The 14,242-nt window shown below is 46.7% G+C and overlaps 1 protein-coding gene across 6 annotated transcripts in view; it reads right to left on the minus strand.

The window, feature by feature from the left end:
• The window catches only part of RAI14 (retinoic acid induced 14), a 131,135-nt gene that overhangs the window by 45,679 nt on the left and 71,214 nt on the right, over positions 1 to 14,242 (minus strand). For 4 of the 6 annotated variants that reach the window (XM_090276186.1, XM_090276185.1, XM_090276182.1 and 1 more), the window contains exons 1-2: positions 9,756 to 9,828; positions 9,491 to 9,621 (exon numbers count right to left, since the gene is read on the minus strand). In XM_090276186.1, the coding sequence (XP_090132312.1) occupies positions 9,491 to 9,621; positions 9,756 to 9,809 (185 nt within the window). In that variant the 5' untranslated portion in view covers positions 9,810 to 9,828. Of the gene's footprint in view, positions 1 to 9,490; positions 9,622 to 9,755; positions 9,829 to 14,242 lie in introns of those variants that run through there. The other 2 variants (XM_090276183.1, XM_090276184.1) reach the window with 1 other exon arrangement.

Here is a 14,242-nt window from a genome sequence, read left to right on the forward strand (position 1 = left end):
GGCCTTCACTGTCTTCAGCGTACCTGATGTTACATAGAAGGGCCTGTGTTTACTGTCCGTGTGCGCCGTTAGACTGATTGTTTGTCCCATGAGGACAGAGAATTTGTCTTGCCTAGTGCAATTTTCCTAGCAGATATTTTTTATAAAGCAAATCTTCCGTTTTCAATTTGCTTTTTTAATCTGAAGTTTAAATGTTGTGTTTCCTTTAAATCCCAGCACACCCAGAAACTGGCATAGCCATGTTTTTGTCAAGTTTTGATAGAAGTTCTTAAGAGAGAAGCTGTGTCCTCTATGTTATTATAAGCCTGATACTGCTTCCAAACATCATATAGTAGTTCTCAAAGTATGGTCCCCGGACCTGCAGCATCAGCATCAGCATCAGTTAGGAATGCAAATTCTCAGGCTCCAGCCCAGATGAGGGGTAGAGCCCAGCAATCCAGTCCAATGAGCCCCCATGTGACTCTGATACAAGTTCAATTTCCAGGACCACACAGCAGGAAAAAGTGTGAACTAAAATTCTTTGGTTTGGGCCTCAGCTCTGCCACCCCCAAGTATGTGAGCACAAAGTCACTCAAATTCAGGGGCCTCAGTTTACTCATCCATCCATGTGATCACTGAAGCCTTTGTCAATTCTCCAAGTCTCTGCTTCCAACCCAGCCTACTGATGGTTTTATGGCACTTATTTGGTACAATATCTAAATTCTAATGAGGTCACTAGCCCTGGCTGGTTTGGCTCAGTGGATTGAGCGTCGGCCTGCGAGCTAAGTGTCACTGGTTCGATCTTCCAGTCAGGGCACATCAGAGAAGGAAAACTCTGACTCCAAAAAAACCTCTGCTGCCTTGCGGCATACCTCTTCAGGGGAAAGGCTAAGGGAGTAAACCCCGACAGAAAATCCGGAGCCGGAGTCCCTAAGGCGGTTTGATGTTGTAGTCAACACCGGCAACTCCTGCGGCGCACCTGAAGCCAAGCTGTATTGACTCCGTCTTTCCCTTGGACCCTTCAGCTGCGAAGAGAGGGGGGGTCTGCTGCATGGGCAACAGCAGACCCTCCATATCACCCTGCCCAGGCTCTGTAGCTTCAGCTTCACTGGAGAGGACACTCCAGCGTCATCGCAAGATGTCGACTCAACACGGGAGGAGACAGATACCGTGTCACTCCCGAGTCGGACTGCACAACCATTCTCGGCGGTGCAGATAGACTCTTAAGAAGCTACACCATCGTCTCTCGAGACGGACGGCTGCCGACGACGACGAATGAGGTCACTGAGCTGAGCTGAAATGAGGCTCAGCCCATACCAAATATTCAGCGGGACAACCCTTAATCCTGAAGGATCTGGATTCCTACCTCAGGTTATAGTCTGAGGGTAAGGAAGGCAGTCCTTACTGTCTAATACCTTCCAGTCATAAAAGCCTTGAGCGCTAAATGCTGCTCTGCCAGCGGGGACCAACACTACCAGCTCGGGCGCAGGAGCATTGTGGCTGCTGGGTTTTCAGCGATTTCAAAAGTAGGGGCAACAGAGACTCCCATCACTGCTTTTGTGAGGCACTGGTGTGGCAGAACGTTTGAGAAATGAGAACATCGGTGGCCTTTTCCTGCTCAATGTTCCAGACAGACATCAAAGGTGGCCGGCATAAGAGAAAGTATAGGCTGCAAAAATGGGATCACTGTCCTTGAAGTGCTCACGATGGGCTCCGAAAATCAGCAGGGCCGTTTTCTGGGGACAGAGATCTCCTGGGGCCAGCAGGGAGGAGACAGAGATGAAAGTTCACATCCTCAGATCTAAGAAACCCAAGACAGTTAAGCCGAGCATTAGCGCTCCAGGATTGTTTGGTTCCATAAATGCAATCTGGAAATAGCACTTGGGTATGAGGAAATCTCCGTCAGGGCAAAGGGTTTGTCTCTTGTAGTCATGGTTGACCTCCAGATTTGAGTACCTAGAGCCGAGAACAGGTAATTTGTACTAATTCCTGAACCTTGTGAATCCACATTCTTGTTCAGGAGTTTCTCACGGTGACTGAGAGCGTCAGACGAGAAATACCAAAGGGAAACTGGCAGGCCTTTAAAACGGGGGAAAGCAAGAGCTAGGGTATTTATTGAACGACACAGAGGAAAGCTCCTAGCCCAGTGTGGGGCACTCAGTATTAACATGATTCATCACCGTAATTCCTTTCCTAATTAATTGGGTAAGACTGAGCTCTAACCCCAGGAAACTAACAGCAGGGACGAGGTAAGGACATAGGTACCAGGCCCCATCAAATCCCAGGTGGTTGGAGAAGCAGTGGCAAGAATGAGCTCAGTCACTCTGGAAATTAGAAAGGGCTTCATGAAAGAGATGGCAGCTGGGACCTGAATGATCCGCAGGGGGATGGTTGGCGGTCACGGCGTGGGCCTCGGGGACCCTGGGGAGGAGAAAGTGTTCCTTAAGGACAGGCACGTGCTGAGTAACCTGAAGTGGCTCAACCCCTGAACTGCCTGGTTGCTGTCAGCGTGAGAACCTCCTGCCCCAGGTGCCCGCTCTCGTGGGGCTGGACTGAGGGGAGGTCACCGCCTGCATGGGCTGCGGTCCAAGCCCATCCACCCCCACTCTGCCCACCATCACAGCGAACTACTGCATTTCCCAGGCTCTCCTGACCTCTGCATGAGGGAGCAAGTCCAGCCAGGGGAGGTCATGGCCCGACGACCGGAGGGAGGAGGAAAGCCAGATTGCTTTGAATGTAAACAACAGTGACCCATCCGAGTGTCCAAAAACCTTTCATTCCGAATACACTCCATCCAGCTTTGGAAACAGTATCAAAATGAAAAATCCCGTGATCCTGCCAATATGCTATCAGCGTAGTTCTTAAGTTCCAACCAATTCTCATCAATTTGCACCATCTCTGTGGTTCCAAGTCCTCCCTCTGAAGCATAATGTTGTAATGAGACCTGTTCAGCTTTAACATACACTTCCCCTTCAAAAAGCTCATAAAAAAAAGCTCATGAATCATATTACTTTAACATCATTTGCTTTAAGCTCAAATTTACCTTTCATCTTAATTTTATTTTGTATACAAGCATCAGACACACACACACACACACACACACACACGCAGGTGCCCCTGGCCTTCCTCAGCCCACCTGTAGCCATCGTGGGGTAGAACCTGTTGGGAAGCTTTGGGCTGGGAAACCTGGGGTCTCACTATGGAGTGTCTAGAGCACTGGTTCTCAGTGTGGTCAGTTACACAGGTGTCTCTGAGGGTGATGCCCAGCATTCTTCCAAACCATCCAGGTGACTCTAATGGGAGTCGAGTTGAGAACCACTGACCTAGTTAGTATCTGGTGGGGCCCTGAACTTGAACTGCAATGAGAAGCTCTTGAAGAAGAAAAGGAAACAATGACCATGGTGTCACCAGCACTAACACTGTTGGGGATGGCCTCACGCTGTTACCAACACTAACACTGTCCTCCGTTTCCCCTGTGACCACCCAAATCCTCCTGACCTTTCAAGGCCACCTCACAGTGCATTGCAGGCAGGAGGGTGTATCACCATCCTCCCCATCTTGAACTCCTGACAGTTAAGTATTTAATCGTTTAGCACTTAAATATTCTCCAGGGCCTCCTCCGGCTTTGTCTTCTTGGCTGGATGCTATGTATCTCAGAGATAGGGACATTATTTTCTCCTTCTTTTGTATGAGCTTGCAATACAGTTTGGAACATTCCAGATGCAGGAAGTATACCTCCCAACTAGTCGATTAATTAACCAAACATTTGGGTCCACTGGCAAGGTAGGAGCAGAGGTTCTATCTCGTTCAAAAATCTCTGTGGACAAAACCAGGGTGGCCATGCCAACTCAGCAATTATATCATTCACTTTATCCTTCTGTCAAATATCAGCAGGTTTTAGGAAAGAGAGGCTGGTTTTGCCTGGAAGGAGGTTGCAACTACACATCAAGGCTGTAGTAGTTCTGGGTAAATTAATTTGGCAGCAAAACCGATTTGATTTCCAAGACTAAACTGCAGCTATAAAATATCTAATATATCCCTAGTCTGAGAAAATAGCAAGAGACAAAGTGCGGTGAGCCCCTAGCCAGAAAAGCTCCTTATCGTGTGACTTGCAGAATTCAAGGATTTCCTCTCCTATTTTATATTTAAGATCCACAGAGTCACCTAAAAATACTTTCCCAGGTTCTTGCTTTCAAAGCCAAAAAGATCAGGTTTCTGAAACATGGGCTATGTACGCAGACTACATCTATCTATCTGTCTATACATACATGCCTGGGTGGGATTTCTTCAAATACTGTAGTCCCGGCCGTGATTTTATTTAGTCTGGTTGTTCCTAAGACAAACACACATAACTTTAATTAAATGCACACCAAATGCAGGGGAAACCATCTTGAAACAATTAGACTGTTCATGGCAGGCGGGCTGGGGCTAGGGCATCCTCCCACTCCCTCATCCCCACCGGGGAGAGAGAACAGACGGGCGGAGAGAAGCCAAGCCTGGCTCCATAAACAGAGACCGCAGCGTTAACTTTCCACCCGGCTCGATTCTGTTCTCGGAGGACCCAAACACCACCCTTCTTTTACTCTTTCCTAAAGGAATTCCAGTCATTCGATCGCTTCCACTCTTCTTTTGTAAACCCTCTTTGATCCGTTTTAGAGGGAGAGAAATGTCAGACAAGGTTTCTTATCTATCCCGAAAGGAAATAGTACAGGAAGAAACTGAAATAGATGAAGGATTACCAAACCACCCATGTGGTTATCGACCTTGGGTTGGGAGGCTTCTGGACAGTGTCTGCCGACATGGCTGCCTCTGCCGCTTCCTTCTTGGGACTTTTGGGTCGTCTGGTATTGAGGTAGTAAAGGCGGAGTATTTTTCTATTTAAATTCCACTGGAAGCTGGGAGAGCAGAGTGTCTGCCTGTGACATTCACCAGGATAGCTCTTTTCCTCTTGAACCCCAAGTTAATTCACCTCAATGAATATTTCCATAATATTTTTGCCAGCAAAGAGAGCCCTGCCTCCATGAGAACCACCCTGAAAAGTCTCTCCCACACATTCCGACCAAATGCCTCTTCTGTGCTTGGATGAGTGGAAAAAGGCAGCCCAAGTACAAAAATCACGCGAGCCTTGGCCTCAGCGAGCTTACTGTGTTGTAAGCAACTCAAGTTTTTCAGAAAACAAAGGTTTTTCTTAAGCTGTTGAGTCTTTTCTGTTGTTGCTCCTGTCAATTTAAGAAAATACATGAATTCTAATTAAGATTATAGCCCTGCCTGGTGTGACTCAGTGGTCTGAGCGCCGGCCTGCAAACAGAAAGGTTGTTAGGGTTCCTGGTTCGATTCCCGGTCAGGGCACATGCCTGGCTTGCAGACCAGGTCCCCAGTTGGGGGCATGCGAAAGGCAGCCCACTGATGTTTCTCTCACACATCAGTGTTTCTCTCCCACTCTTTCTCCCTCCCTTCCCTTATCTCTAAAAATAAATAAAAAACAATCTTTAAAAACAGTAAATGAAGATTGTAAGAGTTCAAAGAGAAGAAACGTCACAAGAGGTCTGGGAACATCAGAGAGGAAGGCATTCTGGACTGGCCGTGGAAGCTGGGCAAACATCTGGACGTTCTTACAGAGGGGAGGGCAGGGAGCAGGCAGCCCCGCCTCCCACATAGGGCAAGTGGGAGGGATCATTGAGCTAAGTAAGGGCAGGGTCAGCGAGGGACCCTTGAAAGCCAAAATCAGGACTCCAGGTTGTCAGGTGACAGGAAAACACTGTGTGCTGCTGAGCAAACTACAAAATGGGTTATCACAAAAACTCTGGAAAATAGGCCTCCAGCCTGATTTTCATATGGGAGTGGACAAATCAAGCAGGCAGAGAATGAGGCCAAGTACTGCCAAGGACCTAACTTTCCGGTGTGTCACCTGGCCTTGCCCTTTGGAGACAAATGGAAACATCGCATATGCATCCCAAATGCTGGGCATGCCAGCCCCATGGGGGCAGAGGGGCCAAGAGCTCCTGCAGAGGGGACATGCCCGGCTGGCCTGTCACGGATTCAGAACCACTCCTAGGAAGTCACCAGTTCATGTGCTACCAAACCAGCGCAGGTGGGATGAACAGGAACAAGAACAGAGCTGAGGCTGCACAGCCTGAAAAAAGCGTCAAGTGTGAGGGAGATATGTATACAGTCAGGCAAGAACGCACGGATTAGACTAAGTCAGACACAGACGTGCAGACCTGCTAAGGCCAGAAGGCCCAGCCACGGCGCCCACGCTGCTTGGGGCTCACTGTTGGAAGGACCCCTGGCCTTGGGTTATTACACAATGTCAGTGACAGCCCCTCTCATTCTGCATGCTAAGACCCTTAGATTTGAAAGAAAATATGAAGCCAGATTGACTTAATTCTGTGGTACCTTTGAAAATTAATTTCTTGTCATTATTAGTTAATAACTCTAATTATCAAAAGGAATATTCCAAGCAGAAAAACTTAACAGATGATTAGTTATGGAAACTCTGGCACTGAAAAAATAATTATCTTCTTTCTCCTTCATTCATATAATTCTACCTTTCCACAGAAGTGTCATCGAAGGGAATAATGGTGGACTAGCACGTGCAAAGGGAGGCCTGCTACCTGGGTCTAGAGTTCAGCTGTACCACGGGGCCTTCATTTTATCATCTGTAAATGAAGTGGTGGCTTTTGTAGAACGCTGTGTGCACTTCCACTGTTAAAAGAGAGTAACATGAAGAAGTGATTCATGCTGCAAGGATGAACCTTGAAACCATAGTGCTCAGTGAAAAGAGTCAAAGGGTCCCATATTCTGTGGTTCCATTTATATGAAACACTCAGAATAGACACATTCACAGAGGCAGAAAGTATGTAGATTAGTGGTTGCCACAGGGAGGGGGAGGGGAGGCTAGGGAGGGTCACTGCTTCATGGGTACAGGGTTTCATCTGGGAGGATGAAAAATTTCTGGAAGTAGAAAATGACCATGGTTGTACAACACCATCAATGCACTTATGTCAGTTAGATGTATACTCTACTGTGGTTACCATGGTGAATTTTATGTTATATATATTTTTACCACAATAAAAAGAAAAGAGAGAGAACAGAAAATAACATTCTGGCTGTGTACTCTTTATGTAATAAATATCTAACAAAAGGTATCAATCTATTCAACTGATCACAACCATGGCTAAGCTGTTCATCTAAATTTTCTATTTTCATTTCGGTGGGTACTGATCTGGAGAAAACTATCATAAACCATTATCTCCCCTTTCTCTGGCACAGCTCTAAAAGGTGGTTTTGTGAGACACCCACGAAGCTGGACTGCGGGGAGTAGAGCCAAGAAAGCTGTCCGAAAGCACCACGTCTACCACCAAAAATCTCAAGACAGAGTGTGGCCTCTGCCATTGTGACTCCACACATGGCCTTGTGGGAAAAGATTAACCGACTCATTCAACAAATACCTTCTGAGTACCTACCACGAGCCAAGGTGTGGGCTAGAGGATGGAGTTATGGCAAAGTTACAGTCCCTTCTATCAAGGAAGTTTTAATCGAGAGTGCAATAAGAATAAGCACTAACAATGACAGAAGGTTAAGAAGGCTCAACGGAATATTAGTCTACACCCAAAGCCTGCCTACTATCAGGAGTCCTGCCGTCCGAGTCAGAGTTCACTAGTTTGAGCCCCGTGCCCCACACCCGAGAGGCAGGCCTCTGCACAGGTGACGTCCAACCAAGTGGGGGTGGGGGAGAGCTTTGGCAAGGAACAAGCCCAGCTCCTAGAGAGCCAGACTCTGATCCCAGAGAGCACGCTTCTCTCTGCCCTTCGTGAAACAACGGACTGGGCCCTAGACAGAGCTCAGCCCCTTAAGCTACCTTGTGGCTCCCGCAACAGCAGGGTTGGTGTCTACGCTATGGGACCCAGGGGTTGTCAGAAAGAGGGTTTAATGGGTCAAGTTGCTACACTGTGATGTCCAATCTTCTGAAAAATGTGCCTTTTATTCTCACTACCCATCCCTCAATCTCGAGACAATCTCGTTGCGAGATGATGGTCCTCTCTTTGAACCTGCCCGGGACACTGAAGAATATTGATTCCTGGGCTTCTCCACAGACCAAATGACACGGGACCTCTGGGGTGGGCATGACGTCAGAATTTTTCAAAAGCACCTCTGGTGATTCTAAAGCTGGCAGGTTTGAGAACCACTCATCTAGGGTAAGAAAGGAAGGGGAGGGGGGTTATCAATTGCCTACTATGGGTTGGGTGCTGGGTCAGCTCCTCACATACAATATCTATAGCTATAGGTGCCCCTCGATTATCTTCCTGGGCTTGTTCTGGCCACTAGCAGATTGCCCCTCAGAGTAGCACTCAACCTTGGAGGGACAAGAGATGAGGAACAGATGCCCCACTTCTTTTACCCCCTGCGCTAGGGAACTCTGAGGTATGCTTTAAACCTGGGGTAAGCAAGCTATTTCTGTCAGAAGTCAGAGTTAATATGTTAGGCTTTGCGGGCCACACAGAATTTGTCCTGACTACTCAAACGTGCCTTTGCAGTGCAGAAGTAGCCATAAGCAATGATCAATAATGGATCTGGCCATATTCCAATAAAACTTTATTTAGAAAGACAGACAGCGGGACATGGTTGGTCAACCCCTGCTCTAAGTCTAAACAGATTCCCAGAAGTGCTCAGGGAAAATGAGTTCAAGTTGACCACAGCAGTGTCCTGCCAACAACACGCCCCACAGGCTTCATTCCCTTACTGTGCACTTCGTGGGCCGCCGGCCAGAGAAACTACTTATACTCATAGCGTCTTGTCTAAGAGTTTGCTTCTGGGGGCGCCCAACCATCGTCAGTATCTTATTTTGTACTCATAAATACTATGTGGTTGAATACTACCATCTCTATTTTACAGTGAACAAATTGAAACTCAAGGACTGCAAAACTCCTAAGTGACAGAGTCCAGATAAGAAGTCTATTTGTCTCCAAGGTCGATGACCTCTCTACTACATGACCAGAGTAAGGGTGCGTACAAATAAACACACACACATATCCATAAACACTTAATCAAACAGTTTTAATTATGGTGAGCAAGACTACCACGTATAGGAAACCATAAAGCAAAATTCATACTACTCATGTTAAGGAAGGGGTTTAAGGAGAAATAACACAAGTAGTAAGGTTTGAGGGTTATGAAAAAAAAGTACTCTTTCTTTTATGCTGTTTCTAATCTAGGATATTCATTTCCCACCTATCAGTTGGTTGTAATCCTGGTGCTACCTTCTCCTTGATGAAACCTTTGGTTATACCTGGGAAGAAATATAGCCATTCAAGGTAAAGCCCAATGTGTAATTTGGAACCTGAAGAAAAAGGAACTAGATTAAAATACCCTCGTACACATGTTAACATGGGGTAGAGGGGAAGCATTTCTCAAAGTCCCTTAAAGGCACTTGGTAAAGGTCCCCTAGTCTGGAGAACACTTTGCAAACCCAGAATTGGCACAGAGGTAGAAAGCGATCTTTATAGCTTACGCGGTCTTGCCCTCGCTGTCCTGTTTGGTGGCACTGGCCCCCTTCTTGCCCAGCAGCGAGGCCACCTTCTCGGCATCTCCATTCTCCACGGCCTGAAGCAGCCGGTCATCATTCTTGTTCCACTCGTTGGTCTGTGGAGCAAAGGGGAGACGGAGCGTCAGTGAGCAGACGACAGTGGCGACAGCCGTGCTGACAGGCAGAGTCTCCACCCTTCCCTGCTGTCGCTCAAATCAAAATCTCCCCCAAATGCGCACTTTAAAAATACCTTCCCCTTCACCATGGCCGCACTCAAGAAAGTCGGCTTCCCAAAAGAAAACATCAACAGTTCAGTTACAGAGCAGCTGGTCACCAAACTCTGAAATAAAATTAACTTGTTTTAACCAAAGTTGGGAAGATGAGGCAACTTACAGAGACCTCAAGGCCAGATTACACATTAGCTTATTTCTAGCTAAACTCACAGCTGGCCTCTCAGAACACTGGCCTTTGACCTGGTCCACAGCACATCGGGCCCACGGTGTCCCAGAACCAAACTGGCCAACAGCGCACGGTTATCTGAGGGTTTGTAATACACTAATTCTTTATCAGCTTTTATTGCCACTATTTCTAGCCTACTCACTGAGCCCTGATTTTTGAGGAATATACTGATTTTAAGTAGTTGTCCAGGCTACCGAGTCAACCAAGAGTCAGCCAGTTATCACCAGAAACAAACCTCTTCCTGAACAAGCTACATAATATCAAGGCGCTCTGAGCAAAACCTCCACTGCCGAACCCAAACAGAGCAAGTATACAAACCGCAGTGACAGCAAAGCTTTCGTGGGCACAAAAACTAGTTTTTATTCTCACAAAGGAAAGAGAGGATCTCTGTATAAAATGGGCCTTTGACTACAAAACTAAGAAGTTGCCGAAGTGAAAGGGCAGCAGTGAGCCACTGAAGGTTTTGGAGCAGGGGAATGAGAGAATGAAATCAGTGACTGAAGAAGTCATCTGGAGGCGTATAGGACAATGAGGGAGAAAAGATCCTGGGACAGACACATCAAAGCCCCTGGGTCACTCTGCAGGCCCTGGGACACTTCCAGATGTCCCCTAGTGAAGCAACCACCTTGGGAGAGATTCCTCCTCACTCTGCTTCCTTGTGGCCTCCAAAGAACCTCCAGGCATTTCATAGAAAAGGCTTTGCCATGGACCAGTTTATTAGGGAGGCAGAGAGAAGAGATACTGGAGACTTAAAAGCTAACGAGAGGGAATTTCACAGGACTAGAGCCTTCCATGGCCCCAGAATGTTCCCAATCTCTCTGCACTGGTGGAACTGGCAAACCTAACAGGACTCTGCCCTCTCACTGAGCAAGGGTGGGTCTACCAGATGTCCCAGCACAACTCCAACCCCAGCCAAGAAGCAGGGCATTAGGGGAAGCCACAGGCCATGGAGGAGTAAAATAGGTGTACACAGGGTTCAAGGTAGGAGTTCTCTGAGAGTGTCGGAACTGGACCACTCCCACTTCTAAGGACTCACTCTTCCCCTGTGGCCACTACTGTGTGTCAGAACACAGGAAAAATGAGGTAGGTTTGAATGAAAATGAGCAGTCTGTCCTCTAGGCTGCATGGATTTCAATTCCGGAGGTTACACTGACACTTATATGCTATGAACCTTAAGTCACTCAAAACCTCTCTGTGTCTCAGTTTCCTAAGGCCTCAGAAGAGATGACCACTCTGATTCTCCAAAAGCTCGAAAAACGTAACGTACGAAATGCCCCAAACCAAACACAGCTATGGATTTTTGTAGAACAGTAGTGTGTGAAAATAGAAACATTCTGTATGCGCACTGTCCAAAACTGTGGCCACTAGGCAGTGATTCTCAACCAGGGTGATTTCCCCTCTGGGGACATCTGGCAGTCTCCTCAGACATTTCTGATTGTCTCTCATAGGTGGAGGCTGGGATGATGCTAAACATCCTTCAAATGCACAGGACATCCCCCTCCACCCAACCAACAATCATCTGGACCCAAATATCAAGATCGCATCAGCCACATGTAATCACTGGAAATGGGCTGGCGCAACTGGGGAATTTAATTTTTAACTTGGATGTCTGACTGTGGTGCAGCTGCACATGGCGGCTTTCCAAATACTATATTTACAAGTAAGAAGGTGTCTGGGCCAATGCCACCCACACTCTCTGCAACAATCAATTTCCTTGCAAAGAAGACATTAGGTTTTATCATCAATTATAAATCAGGATTCCTCTTGAAGGGGAACACAATAAACAGACTGCCCCAGGCACAAGCATTTGTTAGTAGAATAGGAAGCTTTACTTAACAAAATGTAGCCAACGCCAAGAAGCAGGCTGCAGCTCACTTTCCCCAGATTGCGTTTTTACAAGCCCAAACAAAACCAACAAGGATTCTTAAAGTACATGTAGAACACAGGGTTCCTACCTACATTATCCCAATGCTACATTATTAGTGCTGTCTTTTAAAACCTTCCTGGACCAAATTAAAACTGGATTGGGAAGATCAAAAGGATGGTAAATCTCAGAGGACATGACTGAAAGGACTCAAGCAAAGAAAGGCCACATGAAAGAGTTTTCCTTTTCAGTGCCATGCACTCAACTCTTGGGTAGAGAAAAGTCCGACTGCAGGGGTTCCCTAAAATTAGTTACATGTGGATATTTAGGGAGTTCAGTTTCTATAGGACAAAGCAAGAAAGATGCCCCCTGCCCTACTCTTTGGAGGACAAGGTCAATGGCACATCCCTTGAGATCTAAAATTCTTGTCTTTCCTCTCATCGCTTCTGTTCCCTCAAGACAAAGAGAACAAGCCTACCCCCCACACAAAGATTTAATAAACACTTCTCAACACCATTCAAGCTGTATGTGCTGCAGGTGGGTGCACAGGAAGCAGCAAGACGGGAAAGGACGGGTGTTGGCCTTGGAGTCTGAGTTCAGAACAAATTGGGAAGAAAGGGGCAAACCTGAAATAGATCCTGGGGGAAAAGTAGGCCATCAGTTGGGAAATAAGGAGAGAAGGCATGAGTTTTATTCTTAACGCTCTCACAAGTACTCTAAACGCAGAGGCCAAAAAGGGGCCCAATTAAACCTCTATCCCAGGAATCTCGATTCTGAACTGCAAGACTTTCGAGGTGAAATGACACTATAGCCGTGTAATCAACTAGAAACTCCATTTCTTTAACAGAACCTCTCCCGTGTCTGTCTGTCCACACCTTTCTTTCAACATTAAGTCCTTTGGACATCAGATTCTGGTCAGTATCAAACTGTCTTAAGAACAAAGCCTCAGGTGTGTTAAAAACACAGAAACAGAGTTTCAGTCAAGCTGAAGATAACATCTTGACATCAGTTGCGTTTCAGCCCCAGGCCCAGGAAAGCTGAAGAACCTACAGTCCATACCTTCATGAAACAGAACAGTACCATGCTGACATCAGGACCTCATACACTGATCAACTACTGCCCACCTGGGCCCCAACCAGTCAGTGGAGGTCATGACCCCAACTCCTTAAGCCACCAGGATTAATGAGTTTTCCCCTACATAGCACAATCCCTGGAAGCCATCAGAGAGCCAGCTCTCTGCGCATTAGCTTACACGGGACTCCGGGCTTGACTCCGGGCTTGGTGCCATTTCCTCAACAAATGAAACTCTTTTTGCTGCACATTCCTGTTCGGGTTTGACTGAGCTTTGATGCAGCCATCTGGACAGACCCCCTTTAGCCTGGTAACAGCAGGGAGCAGATGCTACGGTAACAGAGTTCTCTAGTCCTGGGCCACGCACACCTGACCATAGCATGTTTTAAGGTGCTATCACCTTCCTCTCCTAAACCTGGCCATGGAGACATTCCCTATATTTTCTCCTATAAAACGATTCCATCCAGTGCTACATTTTATACCCGAAATTCCATAGCTAATCACAAGATGCTCTGTGTAAAAGTGAGAGGCAGATCATGCGATAGGTGAAGTCCAAAATGTTGCCAAAACGTCCCAAAGTTACCTATACTTCCGGGGACCACCATCATACCAACAATACCCCTTCTGCCCACTTCCCATGGGAATCCCCCTCAAACTGGCCCTCCCTCCACAGTGCAGCCTTAGCTCTGCCTCCACACTGGGCTCCTGGTCCCTTCAGAACAATTGTTTTCAGTCTATTAGTGGGTTAATCCAACATTTTTTTTAAGAGAAAAGATAGAAAACATCAGATGCATCATATTTAATAAGATTAAATGTTTTTGTATGTGTGCACTGAGTGGTAATACAAAATATATATTTTTTACTGGGGAACCACAATAAAAAACATTGGACGCCTCTGTTTTAGAATGCTGTCATTCTATCTGCCCATGAAAGTCTTTCTCCTAAAGCCTAGTTCAAGTTCAAGCCCTACAGGGTTCGAGCCTTTCCTGGTGACCTCCTTCTGCTTCTCTCCTCCCTCGGGTCCCCAGGGCCACCTACTCATCTGATTGAAGCCCACAGTCTAGACTTGATGAAATACTGCAGCCCGGCTTCACCTCCTGAGCTCCATGTGTGCCTGCTCTGTTTGCCTGTCTTCAGCTCCCCAAAGGCAGAGACAATGTTCCTTCACTTCTCACCACTGTCCCCCCACCCCACCCCCGTGCTTAGCAAATGTGTCTGTTGCTGATTATAGCAGGAGTTTCTTCCTCTTGGTTACCTAAATCTCTCCTGACTTAGCAAAATTTTATGGTTTTTTTTTCCATTTATTAAACTCTCTCTTTTTGCAAACAACTATTTCATCATGT

This window comes from Furipterus horrens, unplaced genomic scaffold (assembly GCF_987537825.1).
Source record: "Furipterus horrens unplaced genomic scaffold, mFurHor1.1.pri manual_scaffold_5, whole genome shotgun sequence".
NCBI lineage: Eukaryota > Metazoa > Chordata > Mammalia > Chiroptera > Furipteridae > Furipterus > Furipterus horrens.